Below are 26086 nucleotides of genomic sequence, written 5' to 3' on the forward strand. Positions count from 1 at the left end.
AATACATTGTTATTATAAAGTGGGATGTATTTCTCTTACTTCTATGGAGATTTTTTTAAGCCTTGTTTTAGCAGCTCCTAATTTTATTTCTCGGGTTCCATTTTTGTCATAGAAGCTGTATAAGCTCCTTCCCAGGAAGCAGGATCCTGAGAGCCAGGGTTGAGGGAGCAGTCTATTTCAAGAATTACTGTATTGGGGAAGAGACTGAACTCTGAGACAGATAAACCACTGACTACACAAGTTGTCTTTCTAAAGGGTTAAGACAGAAAGGGAGAAACCAGGTAAGAGGGAGCAGGTTGGAAAATGGGGAAACTAGGTTAGAGTTAGCAGGTTTGAAACAAAGACAGACGTGGAACCTTAAGAAATTTCCTGAACAGAAAGAGTATCTGATGTAATTGTAGAGACCTAAAGCTTTAAATAGATGCTGTTAGCATAAATGTTATTGTTTTTGATGTGGTTATTTGCATCCCTATGAAACTGTTTTTTTAAGGGGTGGACTGAAATAATACTTGGGATCTATCTTTTGATAAGTGTGACATTGTTAAAATAGTGTTATAAAAAACAATGTGTTTACTTAAAAATAATAGTTACCTATATGATACTTTTCTAAAGAAAGTGTGGTTTCTTTTCTACTCCTCCAACTTCATGGCAGTTTTTCCCATTTCTTTTTTAGGTTTAAAAACACCAACTAGACTCAGTTTCCATTAGAAAATTGGATCAACACAAAGATTTGATATTGTGAATGAGTAGCAAACAAGCAATGTCATCCAACAAACAAGAAAAACTCTTGTGTTATAATGGGGAAGTCCTGGTTTTTCAGTTGGGTAAAAGAAATTTTACAAGTAAAAGAGCTGCAAAAATACCCGTATTACGTGTCAGAAGAATGGTATTTGATGGAAGAACTAGAGCATTTGTTCAGAAGTCCACTGGATTATTCAAAATGGAAGAAGAAAACGCTGATTTTAAAATTATTTGTTGCAGCTGTGTGTCAGACTTCAGAACTGGAATTAACCTCCCTTATATTGTAATACAAAGCAATAGAAAGAATAACGTTTTCAAATATTTTCTACTATTGCTTCATAGTTCCAATAAATTTGAAAAGCGATTGCATTTTGACCTAGGCTATGAGTTGAAGGACAGCATAAGGGTCCTCAATGGCCCTTTAGTTTTATGGAGACATGCTAAAACAGTCTTCTGTATCTCTTCCAAAACTGGCACAGTTGTTAGTGTGCCAGCTAACTTTTCCTCTATTGAGTGGGCAGGAGAGATTGAAATTCTAGGTATTGTCTTATTAGGATTAAAGGAATGTTATTTACCTGAGGAAGGATGCACTCAAAAGTCTTCAATATCAAAATATGCTATTTGGGATACCGAATTTTCTTTGTACTCTCTTGAAAGTCAAGAAGTATTAACTGATACATACATTATCCCTCATATTTATAGCAGTGTGGTAACTTGTGTGCATGTCTGTGCAACTGAGATGGTCAACAGCAAGTTAAGAATGTCTCTCATTGCCCTTACTCGAAAGAATCAGCTGATTTCATTCCAAAATGGAATTCCCAAAAGTGTATGCCAGCTTCCATTTGGAGATCCTTGTGCAGTTCAGCTTATGGATTCCGGTGGAGAGGACTTTTTCATCGTATCCTTTAGGTCCAGTGATGCTTGTGCTGTTTGGAAAAAGAACTTTCAGGTACAGTACTTATTCTCATAATGATTTAGTTGGGGGTGGGCCTAGGAATAAAATATTTTAAGCATTCGTGCTCTTCATAGCATTCATCCTTGTCACCTCAGTCACTTAATATTTTTCCCCACCTTTATGGAATTCTTGTCAAATTACACATTTATGCATTATGAGCCCCAAACCACTGATTTATCATTACTTTTTATGTATCTGCCTTTTAGATCCTGTAGGAAGAAAAAAGTAGAGTTAAAAACCAAAGATAAAATAACGCGGGCATTTATATTTACCTATGTTGTTACCCTCATCAGAGAGCTTTATTTCTTCAGGCGGCTTCAATTCACCATCTATTGGCTTTTCCTTTCCTGCAGAATTCTCTTTAGTATCTGTTGTAGGCTCATCTAGTAGATGAACTCCCTCAGCTTTTGTTTATCTGGGAATGTCTTCATTTCTCCCCCATTTTTAAAGACAGCTTTGCCAGATATGGAATTCTTGGTTGACAGTTTTTTTGCCTTTAGCATTTTAACTATGTCATCCCACTGCTTTCTTGACTCTTGATTTCCAGTGGGAAATCGGCACTTAATCTAATTGAAGATCCCTTATACATGATCATTGCTTCTCTCTTGCAGCTTTCAGAATTCTTTTTATCCTTGACATTTGACAATTTGATTATATAATATGTTATAGCCTATGTCAATTTAGGTTTATCCTATTTGGAGTTTGTTGAACATCTTGGATGTGTATGTTCATATTTTTTGTTAAATTAAAAGTTTTCAGCCATTTTTTTCTTTGAATATTCTCTCTGTCGCTGTTTCTCTTTCTTTTCCTTCTGGGACTCCCACATTGTGTATATTGGTACTTGATGGTGCCCCACAGGTTTATCTAAGGCTCTGTTCACTTTTCTTCATTTTTTCTCCTTTCTGACTGACTGATTTCAGTTGTTTTATCTTCAGATTCACTGCTTCTTTCTTCTGCTTGCTCCTGTCTGCTGCTGAACCTCTCAAGGGACTTTTTACTTTCTGTTACTGTTGTCTTCAGCTTTGTTTGGTTCCTTTCCATAATTTTCTTCTCTATATTGATATTCTCTTTGTGTTCATCTTTTGTTTTCCTGTAGTTCTTTGTCCATGTTTTCTTTAGTTCCTTGACCATATTTGGGGTCATTTTTTAAAAGTCTGCATCTGGTATGTCCCAGATCTAGCCTCTCCATTGATAGCTTCTAATGCTTTAATCTTCCCCTTAGCCTGGGATCACTTTCTGTTTCTTTGTATGTTTTTGTAACCTCTTGTTGAAACCTGAACATTTTGATATTTTACTGTGTTATTGCTGGAATTTAGACTAAGACAGCTGTTCCTTAAGCTTGTATTCAGCTATTGTTATGCAGAGCTTTCCTTGATTGCTAGGAATTAACAAAAAAAAAAAAAAAGGAAGAAGAAGAAGAAGGAAAAAAAGAAAACACCTTTCCCACTCTGCAGATTGACCCTTGCAAGTGCTCTCCTTCAGGGCTTATCCATACAGTTAGTTTAGAGAATAGCTCCAGGCCAAAGCATAGTGGTCTCCCTGGTCCTTTCTGTTAAGGTATCCTGTCTTGGGCATGGAGGTGTGGCCCTAGGAATTCCCATTTAATCAGATACAAGTGCCTCCTTTTCCCTAGGAAACACTTTCCTCATGGTTCTAGGCACTGCTCTGTATGTCCTACAGCCCACAACCCATTGCCCCAGGCAGTGTGACTTGACTGTTCTCTCAGCATTCTGTAGGAGAACTTGATGAACTGCCTTTTTTCACTCAGGGCACATTCTGGGATGGCAAGTCCATTAGGCCACCACCAGATAGATTGTGCCAGACGTAAATGCTTGATTCAGTGCTTATCCTGTTACTGCAGTGCTTTAGCTGTTTTCTAGAGCTTTGAGAAACATGTGACTACCAATTCTTGCTGGTTGTTCAAAGCTTCTGTGGGGGCCAGGGCCCTGAAGGATCTTATTCCATCATCGTAAACAGATGTGGCCCCCTAAATCACTTCTTATGCTGCACTTAAAAACATAACATTATTCTTTTATTAAATTTCAAGTTACCCGAATAATACCTGATAATTGTTTTGCCGTGCCATTTTACGTCATAAACCTTTTGAGTTGTTTAGAAATATGTAAACTAATAAGTATACAACTGTATAATTATTGTATATTTATTTGTATTTTAATATAACATTCCAATTTTATGCATGCTATAATTTGAGGTACATTTTCACTTGCAATTAGATTATTTGTGATTTCATTTCATGAGCTTTCCTAGAAACATCAAGTTAAGTCAGTTCAACTTTTTAAAGTTTAGTAATTATTATTTAAACTTATTTATCTCTCTTTGCTTTATTTCTAAAAATGAAGCAGAGAAATTCCTTGAAATGTATCATTGTCCCTTTAGAAACAAATAATTGTTCTCCAGAGACAAGTGGTATAATTGTTAATTTTTCTAAAAACTATTGCTTAGAGGTTTTTGTCATTATATCTTGAAACTCAGGGTTCACCCTTGTGCACGCATTCACATTTTATCTAAATATGATCTTGTCTGTTTTGGAAATTGCTTTAAGATGCACAGTGGTATTTTGTTTTCAATGACAGGTAAAAGGCATATATAATGAATAGGAAATAGGTTTTTTTTTTTTTTACATGGGCAGGCACCGTCCTTGGCATGGCAGGTGAGAATTCTGCCACTGAGCCACCATTGCACCGTCCAGAAAGTAGGTTTTTAACAGGCTACCTCCACCAATAATTTTTCTTTGACCCTGATGTTTTGGTAATGTTATATCCTCCTGGCTTAAGATATGTTTCAGCTTATTTAACAATATGGTCCAAGGTGTTTATAAATTAAGATAAATAATCGTTACTGTTCAGAAATGTTTGTTCTAAAAGTAGTTTAGCAAATTCTGCATTTTTTTTCATTCTTGTGCTATTTTGGAAAAAAAGTAGTACCACTTTACTGTGTGCGCTCTTGTCCATTTCATTAGAAGCTCAATTAAAAGTTTTATCACTATACTGTCACCTAGATATTGACTATTAGCAAATGTTTTGAAAAGTTCTAAAGGCATATTTTATGTGAATGACTTCTTTGTGGATATGTGTGTAAATATCATGTTGAAATTGAATTTTTTCAGGATTTGCCTTTAAAGTTACTTTAATATTAATAGGGATTATGTAATAACCATATTCAATCTTTGTAATACATAGAGGACTTAAATTTTCAAAAGCAAAATAATTTGAAACCTATCCTATTTTATTTTTAATTTTTTTTTGCATGGGCAGGCACCAGGAAATGAACCTGGGTCTCCAGCATGACAGGCAAGAATTCTGTCTGCTGAGTCACTGTTGCACCATCCTATCATATTTTATTTTCAAAGCCATCTTTTTAAAAACACACTATGCTTAAAAAAAAGAAAGAATGTTATTTTAAAAGGTAACGTTTTCTACTCTCCCTTTTCCTTTCCACGGTGTAGGAGGGAGAAATCATCTGGTATAGCCTGTAATCCTTATTGGGGTCAAGGTAATAGGAAGAACACTTTGTTTTAGTTTGCAAGCTGCTGGAATGCAATATACTAGAACTGGAACAGCTTCTAAAAGGGGAAATTTATTAAGTTGCAAGTTTACAGTTCTAAGCCGATAAAAATGTCCAAACTAAGGCATCCAGGTAGAGATACCCTAATTCAAGAAAGATTGATGGGTACAGAACACCTCTGACAGCTGAGAAGTCACATGGCTGGCATCTGCTGGTCCATTACCCCTGGGCTCCGTTGCTTTCAGCTTCTTTCCTGTGGGGGGGATCCTTACTTTGCTTCTCCAGGGCTGGCTTTCATCTCTTGGCATCCCTTGGCTCTTGCCAGGTTCTGGCTTGCTTAACATCTCATGGCAATGTCTGCTTGGCTCCAGGCATCTCCAAATATCTGTGTCTCTGTTCTCCAAGTGTTGGCATCTGTGTCAGCTCTGTTCTGAAGTTTCTGTTGGCTCTCTCTGTGTTGGCTCTGTCATTGTCAAGTACACCTGAACCATAGATACTGGTGTGTTGTAAATAGAAAGAGGTCAATATGTTCTAGAGCTGTGCTGTCTAAAACAGTACCTACTAGCCATTTATGATTATTCAACCATAAATTGAATGTGTCTAGACTGAATTGAGACATGCTATAAATGTGGAATATGTGCCAGATTTCAAGATTTAGTAAAAAAAATTTAAATAATTCATTAAGAAGTTCTTATTGATTAGATGTTGAAATGATAATATTTTGGATATATTGGACTAATAATTTCACTTATTTCTTTTTACTCCTTCCAGAAAATTTTCTTTAGCTACTAGAAAGTGTAAAATTATATATGTGCCTTGCATTTATGGCTCACTTATATTTCTATCAAATAATGCTATTGTAGAGCTATAGATGGCAAATGCACATGTACTTGGGCGTATTTCTAGCTCTGTGATGTTTGCATGCTTAGCACATTTTTTTTTTTTTTTTTTTAGTTAGGGTGATGTATGGGTCAGGAATCGAACCTGGGTCTCCTGCATGGCCCGTGAGAATTCTACCACTGAACTACCTGTGCACCCTTCCAGCACATTCTTTTTTTAATTTTTTAAACTTTTTTATTGTATAGTATAACATATATACAAAGCAAAGAAATAAAAAAGCAATAGTTTTTAAAGCACTCTTCAAAAAGTGGTTACAGGATAGATCCCAGAGTTTGTCATGGGCTACCATACAATCCTTTCATATTTTTCCTTCTAGCTGCTCCAGAATATAGGAGGCTAGAGGGCTTAAATACTTTATTATCATAGTCGACTTCTTTTTCTCTTCTTTTTTTTGTAAACAAATGACATACGTACAAAAAAGCTATAAATTTCCAAGCACAGCACCACAATTAGTTGTAGAACGTATTTCAGACTTTGACATGGGTTACAATTTTACAAGTTTAGGTTTTTACTTCTAGCTGCTCTAAAATACTGGCGACTAAAAGAGATATCAGTTTAATGATTCAGCATTCATATTCATCTGTTAAGTCCTATATTCTATGTATAATTCCACCATCACCTTTGATCTTTCCATACCTCTCTTTGGGATTGTTTGGGCTATGGCAATTCTAAATTTTTGATAATTGGAAGGGTCTGCCATGAATATGGGGTAGGGAGATGGAACTATCTGATGTTCTGGAGAGGCTGGGCTAGGTTTCAGGACTTCTCTGGATCAGGGACCCATCTGGAGGTTGTGAAGTTTCTGGCAAGTTACTCTAGTGCATGGAACCCTTGTGGAATTTTATATATTGCTCTAGGTGTTCTTTAGGATTGGCTGGAATGGTCCGGGTTGGGGGTTGGCAGGTTATGATAGGTAGCAAGGTCTACCTGAAGCTTGCATAAGAGCCACCTCCAGAATAGCCTCTCGACTCTATTTAAACTTTCTCTGTCACTGATACTTTATTAATTATACTTCTTTCCCCCCTTTTGGTCAGGATGAAATTGTTGATCCCATGGTGCCAGGTCTGGATTCATCCCTGGGGGTCCTCTCCTACGTCACCAGGAAGACTTTAACCCCTGGATGTCATGTCCCATGTAGGGGGGAGGGCAATGCAATGATTTCTCTTGCAGAGTTGGGCTTAGAGAGACTGAGGCCACATCTAAGCAACAACAGAGGTCCTCCAGAAGTAACTCTTAGGCATGCCTATAGGTAGTTTAAGCTTCTCCACTGCCTACATAAGCTTCACAAGACACTCCTCTTTTTATCCTCTAAGTTACCCTTACTAATACTCTTATCTCTTTCTTCCTTTCAGGTTACTGCTAAATGGGAAAGAGTTAACTCAGTCCTGATAGATGACTTTACTGGAACTGGAATGGAACAAGTACTGATACTTTTTGAAGACTCCTTGAATTCAGGTTGCCTGACTTCATTTCAAATAACAGATTTTGGCAACATAAACTATTCTGTAAGTTCTATTTACTTTTTATACGTTACTTTAACAATCATTTTAGAAATTTTAAGTGCTTAAAACCTTTGACTCATTCATATATTTGTGATTTCATACTTAAAGAAAACTTTTTGAACTTTCAGAGGACATTGGTTGAATCTTTTAAATATATACATTGAACTCCTTTCAAGAGATGTTATACAAATTGACTTTATGCTTTTGATAAAATTTGAAAGTGTATGTAATAGTCACTAAAATGACAGTAATACTGGAAATTAACTTTGTTGCTTCAGAAAATCACATTGTATACCAACTAATATGATGTCATTGGCTTAATTTAAATTAAGGAATAAAATGAAGTGAAACTACCTTGGTAATAGCTAATATTATCTTGTGATCTGGGACATAAGGGAAATAATACCCCTGAAGTTTCAAATATATACAAAATCTTTATAATCCTCAGTTTTGTTCATTTCTAAAATGAGGACAATTCTTACTTTCTCTAATTATGGAATATTATAAAAATCTAATGAGGTGATACTTTGTAAACCATTAGACAAATATTAGGTGGTAATAGTAATCATAGTTTTTTTTCTAGTTATTAGAAGATGATGGAGAAAATATGTAATTTGCCTTTTATAAAATAGTGTGTAACATGGAATACTGTCTTTTGATTAGATAAATTTCAATTGTATTTTTTTAATCTTATGAACTTTCTGTTTAATTAAAAATTTCAGCTTTAGTGCCTTTTTGTGTTTATTAGAGCAACACATTGGGTGGCAATGAAGATGTTTTATTTGAAGACAACCAAGAGAGTTTTTCTTTGGTGGTTCGAGCTTTGGAAAGAAGATTAAAAGTTAGTGTCTTTATTAGTTTTTTGCTTTTGCCTTTTTTGATTAGTGCTATTCTAAATGAAGTAAAGAATATTGATAGAAAGATCCTTAAAGTATAAACAACAACTCAGTGATTAGGAAAAAAAACAATGATATTTCAAAGGGTCTTTATCTTTTTGGTACGTAAGATCTATTGTGATAACATTTAAAAATGTATCATCTAAAAAATGATACTCTTTTATAATAAAATTGTATAGATTTAGGATCCTTCATGAGATAAGAAATAAGAAACTCACTTTTGAAAATATATCATTTCTGGCCTAGAGGATTAATATCAATAAAAGGTATTTCTCATAGAGGGGCAGCAAATATGATGAATCATAAAGTATTCTGAACTTGAACAGTATACCTCATGCTTTCCATAAAAGCTCTCTAAAAAAGAGTTTTTTCCAAAGATGTGATGATAATACACACTCACTGTGAAATAGATTCCTCAAAGAAGTATTAAAAAGGAAAATAATTAGTGACATTATTCCACTACTTAGATATAACCAGTTTTAACATTTTGGAGTGGATATGTGTGCAAACTTATTTAGGAATATATGCAAATTTACAGGAAAAGATAATTATACAATGCTTTTTTGGGTTACATATCTTTTGAAAATTAAAAATTCTCCAAATATACACAGAAGTCAAGAATATACAGTGATTATCTGTATAGTCCATATGTAGTTTGACATATGTAAAAAAAAATCATATTTGCCTCGTGTGTGTGTGTGCACTTCTAAAAAACTTTTCATTTTGAAATACTTTCAAACTTACAGGAGAGATATAAAAGTAATGCAAACCCCGTAAAGAAAATGCCAACATTCCCTGCATCCCAGATACCCAGATCCAGCAATTCTAACATTTTGTTTCATTTGCCCTATCATTTTATATATCCATCTATCTGTCTATCCATCCACCTATTTATCAATCTATTTTCTGTGCACTTGAATGTAGGTTATATGCATCATGTTTTGTGTACACTTAATCTGACATCATCTTTTCCTGTGAACAAAGGTATACACTTATATAACCACATTAAGGCAATTACCAAATTTAGGAAATAAACTGTTGATGTGAAATGAAGTCTATACTCAAATTTCTTCATATGTCCTAATAAAGTCCTTTTAAGCCTTTTCTCCTCACTTGCTAGATCTCATGCAGGATCATGTATTACATTTCATCATCATTGTCTCTTTAGTTATTCTGTCTATCCTTTTTTTTAAATTGTGGCAACATGTATAGGACATAAACTTGTAAACCTGTATCAATTACTTCCAAGCATATCATTCAATGGGATTAAGCACATTGACAGTATTGCGGCACCCTCACCACCTTCCATTACTAAAAATTTCCCCTCTCCCCAAAGAAAAACCCTACAACCGTTATACATTGACTCCCCATTCTTTTTGCTCCCTGCCCCTGGCAACCTGTACTCTACTTTCTGTCTCTATGAGCTTACATATTTGCCAGTATTTTCATGATAATTACCATGATGCTTAAATTTAACATTCTAAATCTATATCAATCTTGTTTCCTTTGATACCAACTTAACTTCAACATTATACACAAACTATGTTCTTTTGCTTCTCTGTACTCTCACCTTCCTGTAATTCTTGTCACAAATTACAAGTTTGTACATTATGAGTCCCAAACTCCTGATTTTATGATTATATTTTATGTATTTTCCTTTTAAATCCTGTAGGAAGTAAAAGTGGAGTTATAAAACAAAACACAATAGTACTGGCATTTACATTTACCCATGTTATTATCTTTACCAGAGATCTTTATTTCTTCATGAAGCTTTGATCTATTGTCTGTTATCCTTTACTTTCAGCCTGCAGAACCTCTTTAGTATTTCTTCTAGGGCCAGTCTGGTGGTGGTAAAGTCCCTCAACTTTTGTTTATCTGGGAATGTCTTCATCTGTCCCTCATTTTTAGAATAAAATTTTGCTGGATATAGAATCTTGGTTAGCAGTTTTTTTGCTTCCAGCACTTTAAATATGTCATCCCACTGTCTTCTTGCCTCCAGAGTTACAATGAGAAGTTTCCACCGATGCTCCCTTATAACTGACATATTGCTTCCCTCTTGCAGTTTACAGAATTGTCTCTCTTTCTTTGGCATTTAACAGAGGTTGATTATAATATGCTGCAGCATGGGTCTATTTGGGTTTATCTGGTTTGGATGTTCTTGAGAGTCTTGGATGTGTATATTCATGTCTTTCATTAAATTTGGGAAGGTTTCAGCCATTATTTCTTTGAATATTCTTTCTGCCCCTTTTTCATTTTCATTTCTTTGTGGGACTCCCACAAAGTGTATACAGGTACGCTTGATAGTATCCCACAGATTTCTCAGTCTCTCTTCACTTTTCTTCATTCTTTTCTTCCTTCTGCTCTTTAAACTGGATGATTTCAAATATCTTATCTTCAAGTTCACTGATTTTTTCCTCTCTTGAACCATTCTAGGGAATTTTAATTTCTGTTACTGTGGTATTCAGTTCTATTTGGTTCCTTTTCATGATTTCTGCTTCTCTGCTGATATATCTTTGTATTCTTCTCTTGGTTTCCTGATTTCCTGTAGTTCTTTGTCTATATCTTCATTTAACTCTTTGAGCATATTTAAAAATCTTTCTCTGCCAAGTCCCAAGTCTGGTTCTCCTCATTGTTGGTTTCAAATGTTTTAATCTTTTCCTTTGCCTAGGCCATGATTTCTGTTTCTTTGTATGTTTTGTTGAAACCTGCACATTTTTATATTTTGAAGCGTTATTGCTGGAACTTAGACGCTGAGACTAATCTGTTCTTTAATTTTGTAACTTATTTCTAACTAGTCCATATGCAAATGTCTTCAACTATCATGTAAAAAATGTTTTTATATAACTGTTTTGTCAGGATCCAATCAAAGTTTATATTTGCACTTGATTATTATTATATCTCTTTGGTCTTTTTATCTGGAATAATGTCACCTCCCCCTACCTTCACCCCTTTTTTGTAATGATCCTGTTAAAGAGGCCAAGCCAGTTATTTCTCCTTTGGGATTTGTCTGTTTCACCTTTAAACTTTTTCATCTATCCTAGGGGGGTCTCTGAACTTTTCTGCGATGGGCAAAATAGTAGATATTTGTGCTTTTTGGGTCCTGTGGTCTCTGGCAACTACTCAATTCTGCCCTTGTAGTGCAAATGCAGCCATAGATAATATGTAAACAAGTGAGCATGGCTCTGTTTTTTTTTTTTTTTACATGGGCAGGCCCCGGGAATCGAACCCAGGTCCTCTGGCATGGCAGGCAAGCATTCTTGCCTGCTGAGCCACTGTGGCCCGCCTGTCAGCATGGCTCTGTTGTAATAAAAGTTTATTCATGTAAACAGGTGGTGGTCTGGATGTGGTCCACAGGCTATAGTTTGCTGATACTTGCTCTGTCCTCTAAATTTCTTCTAACCTGGAAGTTGAGGCTAAAGGCTTGGTTAGATTTTAGCAAACACTTTTTGGCAAGCTTACTTCCTAGGTGATACCTTTCATGTTGCATCCTATCAGGAAACACATAATGTCAGTGTGTCCCATTATTGGTTATACAAATTTGATCACCTGATTAAGGGTGACTATCCCACATCTCTCCACAGGAAAGGTATCGTCTTCCATTTCCAATTAGCAGTTAATCTGTTGAGATAATAGTTTGGCACCATGTGAATATTATGTTTTCTAACAATATAGTTTTTGTTAATGAACTTTGCCTAAATCAGTATTTCAGTGAAGATTGGTAAATAGTAATTTTCTAAGTCTCATTCCTTCTATATTAATTAGCTAGGTTTTTTTTTCTGTAAAGAAGAACTTTCCTTCATCAACTGAGGATGAAAAATAGTTCTTCCCCAAAAGGAGGGTAAATATGTAATTCTTTCCCTTTAATTGTCAGAGAAGGACTTGATGTAATATAATCTCTTGAAACTGAGACTTTTTGGCCTCTCACTTTTACTCTTGTCGCTCTGACATCTTGGATTTTTTATTTGTTCAATACTTAACCATCAGTTACACTCCTTTGTAATGCTTATATAAACCCAAATGTGACCTGGGAGAACCTGGTCAAGGTGGTTTCTGTGTTAGTCTTTGAACTCTGCCTTCGTATCATGACAAAAATGTCTCAGCTTCACTTGTACTTTCCCTTCACCAGACTTGAAATTGGCTGTTTCTTTAAGTATCCCCAGTTCCTTTTAGTGGAAATGGTATTTAAAAAACAAAATGTGTGTGCTTAGTGTTCTCTTTGTTTCTAGGCCCTTTCAATGCAGTGAGGATATTAAAGAAAAAAAGTTATATCGACATTTCTATTTCAAATTTAATATTATGATGTATATTCTGTTTTATTTTATATCCATATCTCTTTAAAAATATGCATAAAATAGTTTCACAGTTGCAACACAAAAATTACTCCTAGCAAATAAAGACAACTTGAGTGAAGTTTGATATTTCTTTTCAGTCCTTTGGCCCTTAGGCTATACTGTCAGGGTTGCATCTCTTTAGCAGAATATGTGCTCATATAATTATTTTCTCGATGTTATGCTACCAGTTTTATATTCACATGAGTTCATTTGTCTATTTTTAATGTTGAGGAATTTTTCCTGTTTTATTTTTCTTTCTTCCTTTTTTTTTTGAATATTTGAACCTTTTCATGGTTAAAAAGTCAAAACTATAAAAGAAAGGAAGATAAATGCAGAGAAGCCTCACTTCTATCTCCATCCCATCCCCCCATCTGCCACACATAACCATTTCTGTTACATTCTGGTTTATTCTTTTCAGTTTTTCTTTCTGTAGAAGAAAGTGTGTATGCATATTTATACATACACATATATGTCATATACATAAATTTTTTTCACATGTGAGGTATCCTGGCTGTGAATCCAAATTAGTACATGGAGATCTGTCTTAACTCCTTTTTGCAGCTGCATTATAGTTCATTAGGTGGATGCACCCTAGTTTATTCAGCCATCCTCCTTGGTGGTGATGCCGGTTGTTTCCAGTCTTCTGCTGTTTCAAATAATGTTGCACTGAATAGCCTGTGCATATCTTGCTTTCTTTTTGTCAAGGTATATCTTCAGGGTAGTTTCCTAGAAGTATAGCCTACTTTTTTTCCATTCTCATTTTAACAGTATATCGTAGATATTGAAGATCTCTCTCTCTCTAATTGTTGGGAGTAGGAACAAAAGAATTAACTATTAATATGCAGGTATAAAATGCATACACTTATTGTTTTTAATATTATCCTCTATCTAGAATGTTTACCTTGGATTTGGTAATATAGTTTATGTTTTTATATTGTATTTTTTAAAAAGAGTGATGAAACAATCTCCATAGAGCTTATGTCTCTGAAATGCAAGGGGAAAAGATAGTATTTAGAAATATTCTACTGGTAAAGGAAGGTGGGGTAGGTGAAAGTCCACTTTTTCCTTTGTGTAGAGGATTAAATTTTAGATTTTCCACACAAGTTCATTGTTTTTTGAGATGAATTCTTTAAAATTATTCACCACACAAATGTAGGTTTTAGTTTTAGAAAAATCATAAAACTTTTAAAGTTGGTGATATATAATGAAAGTTTTTCGAATTAATTTTATCAGGTATATAAAAGGAAATAATTTGATTATTTAACAAGGCTAATTAAAATAAAACTTGAAGTTTTTATAGAGCATTCATCTATGATTTAATGGTTTAATTATGTAGAGTCTGTTTTAGCTGCTATGTATTTGAAACATCAGAAATAAGAAATATTTAAATAATTTGAATAATTGAAACAATAAACTTACATTTTCCATTTTTAAAGTAAAACCAAATGTTTTAGGCCCTTTTTGAAACTTCTAAAATTATTTTACAGCTAGTTTACTTATTAGGGTGAATTTGCTAGATGCTTATTGAACACATTAGATATGAATGTGAACCATAAATAAGTAAAAGGTTATAATAGATATAATTCCGTGAAGGGAAAGAGTCCTATACTAAAACTTTTGTATCCTGAACAAAGTAAGAAATATAAAAAGACAAATTGTGGGGAAAATATATATATAATATAGACAAGGTATTAATTTCCTTAATATAAATATGCATTCTCATATAGTATTGTTGGGAATGTAAATTGACCAAGGCTTTTTAGAAGGAAACTTGTTATAGTTATTAAATTATGAATTCCACATACCCGTTTACTCTTGGAATGCTGCATCTAGAAATCTGTTCTAAAGCTGTACTTCCACATGTATGCAAACATAATTTTATAAGAATATTTATTGTAGTAAACAACAAAAATTGGCTAAAATCTAAATATCCATCGTTAGGAGAATGGTAAATAAATTGTAATATACTTGAACCATGGAATCCTTTGTAGCTATCAAAAAAATGAGGCATATTATTATACTGATTTAGAAATTTTGCCAAAATAGTTTAATTTATGAAAGCATGAATTTCAGGAATCCCACTTTTGGTAATATGTCACCAAATTTATTTTAACCACCATTCTTGATAAAAACAACTTTAAGAGATAGCTAAAATATCTTTTAAATCTTCTGTAAAGCTTTAAAAAGCTGACAAAATAATAATAAATTATCAGGTTGTAACTGAGATTTGAGGGTGCTATAGCCACATACAGCAAGCACATGGGAGCATTTGCTAAACCCTCAGATTTGAGCTGCAGCTTTCTTGGTTTTGAGGGTCATAAGTACAGAAGACTAAATCTGGAGCCTACCCAAGTTGGAAAGGTCGATAGGGGTCTCCTCTTTCATAAAGCTGGGACCCTAGTGGGTGAGGGTGAGTCAGAAACAGCCCCCTCCCCTCCACAATCATACACATACACAAGCCCAAGGAGGCTATAAGGAAAGTTGCTTTGGCTTTAAATGGAGCTACAGTATGACAAAATTCCTTAACAACCTTAGAATTTGATATTCAAATTACATTGCCTGGATGGTCCCAAAACATCTCAAGCTATGCATTTAAGTTAAAGTTAAAATGAACATAAAATCCTCTCTGGAAACACAAATTTATCTTAGGCCTCAAATAAATCTCATAAGTAGTTTTTCAAAGAAATGATCATCAAGCACATAAAGAAACAAGGTATCTTGAGTAATTATGCATAGGCTATGACTGAATAGCATTTCTATAAACGAAGGCCTACATTGAAATAAAAACTCAGTGTATGAGTTTAACAGTGGACTCAGAGATGAAGGAGATAATAAGCTAGTTAACTAAATTATGTTAGAAAAACTATCCAGAAGTAGCATAAAGACAAAGAAGGAAAATGTGAAAGAAGTGTTTGAAACAACAGGGAGGAAAGACAGGGGTGAATGAAAGTGGAAAGAAAAGAGATAGTTGAATATCTATTTTGTTTCAGATATCCACAGATAGATATCTCCACATGGATAATAAAATTTTAAGTATTGGAAAGCCTGGTAGAGATGAACAAGTCTGCTCTCCTGCTCCCATTTTACACATGAAGAAACAAATGGGAAGCCAGAGAGCCTAAGTGACTTGGAATGCTAGAACTAGAGTCCATTTTGTTGTTCTTCCATGAAATTTGTTGGAGGGGAAATGGGGATACAAGAACCTTAGAGAAACTTGTGCATGTGTACACAAATGCTCATAGTAGCCTTGTTAGCAGTATTCCAAAACTGGACATCACCAAAATGTCCATCAGCAGGAGAATGTTGAAGTAAATTGTGGTATATTTATATGATGGAATACCCTAGAGCAATGTAAGGAACAAACCATAGCTACTTGTGACATGGAAGACTAAAACCTAATATATACAGAATGATTCATTTAGTAAAGGTTCAGAAACAATGCACATGCAAAAAACATAAAAATATTCTTTAGGGATTCATGCAACGGTGATAAAATCTGAAGTCAAAGAAGTTATCCTAAAAGAAGGGTTGTGTTGCCTCTAGGGGATAAAGGGACATTTGTAATGGGGAGGGCCCACAGGTAGCTCCTGGATTGCTGCTTTTTTATTTGGTTGTAGGTATGTGGGTGTTGACTTCAATATTAGTCTTTAAATTGTGTTTTGTGTTAAGCATGCTTCTGCATGTATGATAGCAATCACAATAAAAAGAAAAAAAAGTAAGGTTCAGTGTCAGTGCAGTGCATTGTGCTCCTGTATTTGGTTTTGGGTTGGTTTTTGTTTGAAGGTAATAGAAAACATTCCATATCAGGTACATGGAAAAGTTCTGAAAGGGCAAACAATCTGTTAGCTGTGCAGATGGGATTGAAGGGTCTAGGAAACAAAGATGAGATTTAGTTTTCTGTTGTTTGAATTTCTTACCATGTGCTTATTTTATTTTCATAATTTTAAAATGAAACTTTCACAACATGTATCATTTACATAGTCTAGTAATTCACAATTTGGCCTGTAGTGTGTGTGTATGTAGGGGGAGGGGGCAGGTTGAAGAGAGGAGGGAAAGGAGAACACCAATAATAACTTCTGAGGGCACATTCCAATCTGCCCACATATTTCTGTCTTCTGCTCCCTACCCTATATCTCTTATGGGCACAGTTCCTATCTTCACATCAGAAACTACTCAGAGAATGAGTGATAGATGGTGAGTACTGTGGAGCCCACAGAGCTCGGTCAGCAGACACAGTTTTAGAACATTAGCTAGTTACTTATTTTGTGCAATGAGATCAGATGTACAACTAATTCAATCTTCACCTTCCAACATCTATTCATTGATAAAAAGAAAAAATTTAATTTAAAAGTAAGGACTCCAAAAAAGAAATGTGTTTTGTTTTGTAAATATAGAAAAACACATTATATTGAAAGCTTAATTAATGCTTAAACAATCTCGGATGTCCATCTGAAATGAAGCAGCTTCCAGTGCACTGATGTGACTTTTTAAATTTTCAGTAGCAAAATATATTTCATCAGTATTTCATCCTTAATGCTGAAATCTACTTATCTGGTTTAATAAATAAGGAATGGATTACTTTATGTCCAGTTCTCAGCCAAATTATATCCTTTTTCAGCAGTTGAGTTGACCATAGCACTGAGGTTATTAACACAAAAATAAAGTTACGACAATTTGGGGGCTGTTACATATTATCTTTAATATTTTGCTATAAAGGCATTCAGACAGTATATGAATTCGAAGTGATGTTTTCTCTTCATTGTGATATCTTTGCTTTTGTGAATATTTTGCTTTTGAAACAGAAATTATTTAAACAACTAGAAAAACTCTTGTTGGAGATGAGAGTATTGGTAAGCCTTGATTTTTATTCTGGTTGATAGTTACTTAATTTGGTGATTAAAGTTATGCTAATACATTGGAATTCTTTCAGTTCAATTTGTAAACCATATTACGAAGAGCTTTTTACTATATTATTAATTTGGGGAAGAAAAAAGTATATTTGTAATTAGAAGCTTAAAATTTATAAATCAAACAATTTTGCTATGAGAGGCAGAGAATTCAGCTTTTCTATAGAAAAATAATACACCACATTAAGAGAAAGTACTTCATGAATTAATGGTTTGACAATTCTCATTTGAAATGATGTCTCTAGCAACTTTTTTTCTTTCTACGTTACAGATTGGTTTGACTTCTGTTTGGGAAGTTCGGAAGCACCTCTTGCTTAAGGAAAAAGTTATTTCAAAATCTTACAAAGCTTTAATGAACCTGGTTCAAGGGAAATATGATACTACTATATCAAGTGGAGAGGAGGTAAAATTAATCAAGTGACCATTTTAGCATTTAATGAATTGAGAGTTGTTTAAATTGGAATATTGAATATATTAGAAAATGTTGCTCAGTGGCTGTAGAAAAAGAGTGGCAGGGATTATAATGGTAGGCTTTTGTGTCCTTGAATAGTATTTGATTAAGGAACCAGTATTTTTCCAAATTGCAGACAATTTGTTAAGATACTAAAATCTCAGTTATAGGGAACATTGGGAAACTAGTCCTTTTGTTTAAAAGGATTTAACTATTAAATTTTTAACTACTAAATTTTTCTTCTTTTTTCGTGAAAAATAACATATATACAAAAAACCTTTTTAAATCTTTTTTATTTATATGGTTGGGATAGAAATTACTCCTAAATGAATTAAATATTTCCTGACTTCTTAAATAGAATATACTGAGCTAATTATTTAACTTTGTCTTGATGATGACGTAATTTTGTCAATGTATAAAATTGTCCTTTTAGTCTGTTGTATTGTTCAATTTCTAAGAATATATCGCTGAAGTGAATATCTTTAAATTGCTATGCTTAGTTCAGCAATGTAGAAAGTTAGCAAAAATGCCCAGACTTTATAAAAAGTAGCATTTATATGTAGTAGTTCCATACAGAGAAAGACACAACATAGCAAAATTACAAATAAATCAAGAAAAGCTGAACATGGAGAAACTTAATGTTCCACTTTATTTCCTCAAGTCACTTAGTGCCTAGGTCTGACTTCTTTAAGCCTAATCATTCTTGTATTTTCTAAGTCTTGTGTGTGTATTTCAGTCTTAACAATATGAGAGTTTTGATAGATAATCTACTAATGTAAAAAGTATAATCAAAGCACATCAGGTGGCATTTCTGTGTTACTATTCTAACTTCCTGGGAAACTTCCAAAAGATCAATGTTAAGGTCTTCCCATTTCCCTACCCCCATTTCACCCCCACAGTTTTGCCATTATTAGAAAGGGGAAGGAAAAAGTAATGTATTGAAATCACTGTGTGCAAGGTATTATTTCTAGCCCCTTTACATTGTTTTCTCAGTTAATTTAAAAAATAACCATGACAAAAAAAAAATAGAAAAAAAACCCAACCATGGCAGGTAGTTAAAAATTTCCCCAGATTTCAGATGAGCTTACCTTAAATCTCACAGCTACTGGCAGAGGCATCAAATTCCTAGGACATGTTTAGTATACCATATGTAAGTGTTTATGGCTTTTTTCAGTAATTAGTACATAGAGGAACAGTAGAGAGTAGTAGTTAAAGAATAGTGTATGGGTTCTGGAACCAGTCTGCTTCAGTTCAAATTCCAACTCTGCCACTTGTTAATGTGTGAATTTGGGCAAGTTATTTAACCTCCCTGTGCCTCATTTTCCTATCTGTAAAATGTAGATAATAATAGTACTGACCTAGGGTACTAGGGTTATTGTGAGGGTTAAGAGAATTGATATTGGAATGGCATTTAGAGCAGTGCCTAGCATATAGTAAGCACTCAGGAAGGGTTGTACATCATTACTACTACTATTTTTGTTGTTGCTGCTGTTACTTCTACTACAACTACTGCTATTTCTGTTGTCTATCCTTAAGTGTGTGGAAGTGAGTGAGTAGGGTCTGGACTTTAACATTTTAGCTGTAACTTATAAAGCAGCTCAAAGACAGTTTAATCAGTTTTATGCACATAAAAGTTCACAGATATACAAATGAGTATGATTGCTGAATCATTATATTGATATTTCTTTTAGTCTCCAATATCTTAAAGCAGCTAGAAATAAAAACCTAAAATTGTGGAATTGTAGTCCATACCAAACTCTGAAATCTGTTCTACCACTGATTGTTGTGATGTGCTTTGAAATTTATTGCTTTTTTGTATATATGTTATTTTTCACAAATAAAGAAAAGCAGATTGTGATGATAAATGAATAGCTATATGATGATATTGTGAACCATTGATTGTACGCTTTGGATGATTACATGGTGTGTGAATATATAATAAATGTCAATAAATAATTTTAAAAAAAGATCACAGGAGAAGGTAGAGTTATAAAAGAGAAGATAGGATTTAACAAATGAGTATGGTTCCTGAATCATTATAATATTTCTTTTAGTCTCCAGTGCCTTGGAACAGCCAGAAGGAAAAACCTAAAATTGTAGAAGTGTAACCCATATCAGACTCTGAAATCTGTTCTATAGCTAATTATTGTAATGTGCTTTGAAATTTATTGCTTTTTTGTATGTATGTTATTTTTTACAATAAAAAATTTTTAAAAATGGTAAATGGAATTAAAAATAAAAATTTAAAAAGTTTGCAGTTATAGGTTTAAGGCAAGTTACTGATGAAACTTAATTATATTGTTGAAAATATTTAAAGATTGGGTTGTTCTCAGTATACCTGGGGTACATATTATCAGGTTACTTTTCAAAATGGATTCCAAGTTGATAATTCCTGCTTACTGTCTGTTGTATACCCATCTTGTTCCAGTCATACCATAATTCTAAGTGGATAGTTTTAGTTTATTATGTATGTTTTATAAATTTTATTTTAGTGAATTATGTTTAATCTGTTACATATCTAGAATTTATTTAAAATGTTCTGGCCATAAGGTCTGGCCAAAAGCTGATTTACATTATTTTTCTTAGTTTTGCTACATTTGATCCATTTTTAATAATTGGTTACATTAACATGTTTTTCTGTAAGGAAGGACTTGTTCTTCTTTGTGGTCAAAAAGAAAATCCTGCCCATACCTTTGATGAAAACTTAGATAATTTTCAAAATCCAGAGCATCTAATAGAGGAGATGTGGTATCGTGTAATGGATGATAGCTTGGTTGTTGGAGTGAAAACCACATCTTCTTTGGAACCGTAAGTAAATTCTAACATAACACTATCTTGACAGTCTAAAACAGAGCTCCCCCAGAGAAATATAATGCAAGCCATAGTGCAATTTTAAATATTCCAGCAGCCATGTTAAAAATGTAAATAAAAGCAGGTAAAATTAACTTTAATGGTATATTTCACTTAACTCAATATATGCAAAACATTATCATTTCAACATGTAGTGTAAAAACTTATATTTTACATTTATGTTTGCATATCAGGTTTTTAAAATATGGTGTATATTTTACATGTACAGCACATCTCATATTGTACTGGCCACATTTCCAGCGCTCAATAGCGACACGTGTCTAGTGGCTACTGTACTGGCTGGTGCAGCTCTGGAAATATCTGTTTTACACAGATCTGTTTGAGTTGCTGTAGTCTGAGGGTACAGGTATTTAAATAACATGCAAAACTTTCTTATCAGGACTTTTAGAAGTGTGAGAAACATTTACAAACTATTGACTAAAGTGGAATGATGAAAATTTAGTAAAATAACAAGATGTCTCACTCTGCTAATAGGGCACTTTCTCTTTTCAGTGTTTGACCATGGCTAAGAAGTATTGTGTATACTGTCTATAGCCCAGCAATGAGCTACTTAACTAAAATATTTGCTGCCCCCCAATGCAGGCATTATATTAACCACATTTGAACCACAAATACACAATCAGAGAGAAACCAGACAGTACCTTGTAATGGTTTGAGAGAGGATGGCAATTAGAATTCTAGAGTAGCTTAACATAGGACCCAGACTCCTTTTCTAGTGGATCCAGAATCATTTTTGAAATGTGTATTTATTCTTATGTTTCAGTGAATTTCTAAGCTATTTTGGTCTGGTTGACTATATGGTTTTCCTCCTTTTTTTTTAATGTGGTGAATTATATTAATTATTGATTATAAAACCAGTCTTGTGTTCTGGAGATAAACCCAAATTTGTCATATCTTTTTTGGTACATTGCTGGATTAAGTTTGCTAATATCTGGTTAAGGGTATTTGTATCTGTGTTCATGAGTGAAATTGGCTTGAAGTTTTTTCTGAACAATAGTTGCCCGGATTCAAGGCTACCATAGTTTATAAATGAATTGGGGAGTATTTCTTTTTTACTTATTCTGAAATGGTTTGTGTAAATTTGTAATTTTCGGTTCTTTGATTTTTGGTTGTACTCAGTATACTTGGGAAGTAGTTAAGTTCTGGCATTTTCTAAGATGATTTTTAACACTGATTCGCTTTCTCTAACAGTTATAGGATTATTCAGATTTTTATTTCTTCTTAAATGCATTTTGTTTATGTTTTTCTGATAATTTATCTATTTCACCTAAGTCTCCATATTTATAGGCATAAAGTTGTTCATAAGGTCCACTTTAGGTATATAGCATCTCACCTTTTCAGTAATTAATTGTCAATATCTTTTCATTCCAAATCTTATTTGTGTCTCTCTTTTAATCTCGCCAGAAGTTCATCCATTCTTCCAAATAATCAACTTTTTTGTTCATTCTCAACTGTGTATTTGTTTTCTTTTATTAATTTCTGACCCTTTATTTATTATTTTCTTCTTTCTTTGAGCTTATTCTGTTATTCCTTTTCTAACCATTTCACCATGGCATGTTGGATTTCTTTTTTATTTTCCTTCAGGTTGTTGAGCTTTTTGGCTCTAAGAATTTATTTGTTTTCAGCAGTTCAAAAAAACTCTTAATTTTCTTCTCTTCGAATATTGATGTATCCCCATTTTTCTAGTGTCTGTCTTCTCGTGGAACTCCAATTAATCTGATGTTAGACCTCATTCTGTGCTCAAGTCTCTAAACTCGCTCCCGTATTTTCCATTTGTCTCTTTGTGCTGAATTCTAGATAATTTCTTCACATCTACATTCTGTATTTTTATCTTCAGTTCTGTCTATTCAGCTATATAATCTAGTGATTAAGTTTCTGATTTTTGATCTTATTTGCAATTATCTTAAATTTTATTTGGTTCTTTTTTTAAAATCTGCATGGTCAGTTTTTATAGTTTCATATTTTCCATCTTTATCTTTTATTTCCTTAATATACTAAACAGGGTTGCTTATAAAAAAACTTTATATATAGAAAATTTCAAACATAAAAAGAGAATAGTATGGTGACCCCCATATATTCATCAATGACCACCAGAAATTTTCAACTCATTGCTAATCTTGTTTATTCTATACCTCTAGCACTCTTCACCTTCCCAAATATTTTTAAGGTGCTCAAAATTATCATATTATTTCATCTGCAACTATATATATATATATACATGTAAGAACTTAAGAAAAATTATATTATCACCCTCCCAAAATTAATCATAATTCCCCCAGTAAGTGTTCAAATTTCCCAGTTGTCCTATAATATTTAAAATGATTTCTTCAAATCATTATCCAAATAAGGTCTATGAATTGGATTTGATTGATATCTCATCATTCCCTATAATCTGTAGGTTCCACCGTCATGCCTTTTTTTTTTTTTTACCTTGTATTGTATTTTTTGAAGAAAGTAGGCAATTTGCCTGTTAAGTACAGCATTGGATTTTGCTGATTTCATCCTGTGATATTGTTCAGCATGTTTCTCTGTCTTTTCTATTTCCTTTAAAATGGTAGTTAGATCTAGAGGCTGGATCAGATTACTGTTTGAATTTATTTTTTTTTGACAGAAATAGTTGTATTCTTCTATCAGGAGGCATAAAAGTTCTGATCATTTTCATTTTGTGATATTAGCAGCTATTGATGGTCATTGCTTTATTCCATCGTTTCATTAGGATTTGTAAAGTAGTGATATTCTAATTGTGTTATTACTCGTTTGTTTATTAACTGGAATACTTCTATAAAAAGAAGCTGCTTATCAATTATTTAGTTGCCTTCATATATAGTTTGTAATTTAGAAACCAAAATCTGACCACAAAAGGGGCTCATTGCTCCTGAGTACCCATTACTTTGTGGTAGTCAGAGATAGGAAATATGGTTTTTGTTTGATTAGGTTTGTTTTTGCTTTGTCTTTTTAGAGATAAAATACAGCATGAGTCCATACTGATACTTCCAATTCATACTCCATACTTCAACGTTTTAACTTAACCTCAGCAATTTTGCATTTTTATTTCTCTTCTCCCATGCTGAAAATCCTATTTCTCAATTGCCCCAGCATTACTACTTATTTGTGTCATCCTGCAATATAGATGCAATATTCCCAGAATAAGATAACCAAAAATATAATTACTATAAATTAAGATTCTTTTGAGGTTCTTTTTTATCCTTAGGGTACAACCCACTAGTTATGTACTATGAAATTCTTCTGTGTAAAGTCTTCTCTTTGTGGCTTTGTCACCATTTTCATCCATTGTTACTTGATAAGCTTTGGCAATGTTGGAATGTGCTAAAGTAAGTCTGAGTCATATTTGTAACTCGTTAGAAATGTAAACCTGGAAAGAATTTCTAAGGGATAAACAGTGTTCTGCATTAAAAAGCAGATTTTATTCAAGTTATTTACTAGAGTATAAAAATACAATTTTTACTTTAAGGCATTTGCATTCTAAATCATTACCAAAATTAACTTTTAAAAAATGAGTAGTTTTCTTTTTCTTATTTAAGAAGTGAAAAAGATACCTACCTCAAAAATAAAATCCAGGCATTATTTTACCATTTATTCATCTTTAAAAAATTTTTTTTCCAGTTCAAAGCCGGGGAAATTACTTTCAGCATATTTACCTTGGTTTTGCTTGCCTATTTTAAGAAAAGTGCTGTTACTGGATTTTAAAAATATGTCTGGTTTTTACTCTTAATTTTCTCCTCTATTTTTATATTTGAAATAATGTTTCCTTGGAAAGGAAAGAATGAAAAAAATTTTGTTCATATGGCATGTAGTCATCTGATTTGAGAGAATGAGCTTTCAGACTTTAACCAAACTTTATGGTTGTTTTTCAGGTCCCTGAATGATATGGCTTTATCATTGTTACTGGATCATACCTGTAGCTCCAGCTTTCTGCTAATTAAGTGTGAAAATAGGATGATTAAGTTGGGCATGGATTCTTTCCGAGCACCACCCTCTATGTCATATGAAAGAGAATCAGAGGCAAAAAGGATAAAGTTGACCCTTTATAGCAAGGAAGAGAAAAGTTATGTTCGTGAACAACTATCTAAGAAAGACTGTGTACAAATAATTACTGCTGTAACATCTCTTTCACCGCTTTTAGCACTCAGTAATTTTTGTTGCATTGTACTGCTACAAATTAGAGAGAGAAAAAATGGTAACCACTCCGAAGATCATTATATTCCTTGTGGCAGACTTTGCTTAAGTCTAGAAGATATTTCAAGAGGAAAATACATAGTAACGTTTCCAAAGAATAAAGCTTTAGGTAATTTTTGTTGGTACTTTTTAATCATATATTTAATTGAGTCTAAAAATTTTAAGAAACAGCTTATTTGAGGATGGACCCCATTTAATGACAGGGTGTGTGACATTTTTTTCTTATAGAACACATGGAAGATCTTTTTGTACTTCTTACAACATTACACAGATTTTGTTTTCAAATCACCTCATCTAGTCATACTCTGCCTCCGTTGAAGACATGGCTCTTAGAACCCATGAAATGTGAAGTGATCAAAGAATTTCCAGAAATTTGGTTTTGTAAAAGGTCAGGAAGTTTCTATGGGACGCTCTTCATCTGGAAACAAAGCACACCATTTAAAGGAATGTTAATAGTCCATTCCAGGTAATACCTATAGCATTGGAATAGGTCCAGAGAAGTTACTGGGTGTGGTGACTGTGTGGGCCACCAGTCATTGTTTCAGTATAGCACAAGTGGACAGGTATCCTTAGGTAGAAACTGAAGCATTATGTTTTGTTTCATGTTTGATTTTGGCTTTTTTTGTTGTTGTTGTTGATTAGGACCTAGTAATTATTAATCTAAAATTTCTCCTTTGCCTCTCTCCCACAATGAAATTTTAAAAATATTTTACTGATGCTATAACTCAGAGGAAAAAACTCATCAGAAACCAGCCTGATTAATATGATCTGACTTGGCATAGGATATGTATATTTGATTGTTGCATTTGA

The 26086-nt window shown here is 33.5% G+C and overlaps 1 protein-coding gene across 5 annotated transcripts in view; it reads left to right on the top strand.

Annotated features, from left to right (window-relative positions):
* Positions 1–26086, top strand: part of FANCB (FA complementation group B) — a 62638-nt gene that overhangs the window by 4849 nt on the left and 31703 nt on the right. For 4 of the 5 annotated variants that reach the window (XM_077146698.1, XM_077146700.1, XM_077146701.1 and 1 more), the window contains 8 exons: positions 113–281; positions 674–1690; positions 7474–7626; positions 8372–8464; positions 18029–18160; positions 20853–21016; positions 24955–25385; positions 25505–25742. In XM_077146698.1, the coding sequence (XP_077002813.1) occupies positions 743–1690; positions 7474–7626; positions 8372–8464; positions 18029–18160; positions 20853–21016; positions 24955–25385; positions 25505–25742 (2159 nt within the window). In that variant the 5' untranslated portion in view covers positions 113–281; positions 674–742. The remainder of the gene's footprint in view (positions 1–112; positions 282–673; positions 1691–7473; positions 7627–8371; positions 8465–18028; positions 18161–20852; positions 21017–24954; positions 25386–25504; positions 25743–26086) is intronic. The other variant, XM_077146699.1, reaches the window with a different exon arrangement.

This window comes from Tamandua tetradactyla, chromosome X (assembly GCF_023851605.1).
Source record: "Tamandua tetradactyla isolate mTamTet1 chromosome X, mTamTet1.pri, whole genome shotgun sequence".
Classification (NCBI taxonomy): domain Eukaryota; kingdom Metazoa; phylum Chordata; class Mammalia; order Pilosa; family Myrmecophagidae; genus Tamandua; species Tamandua tetradactyla.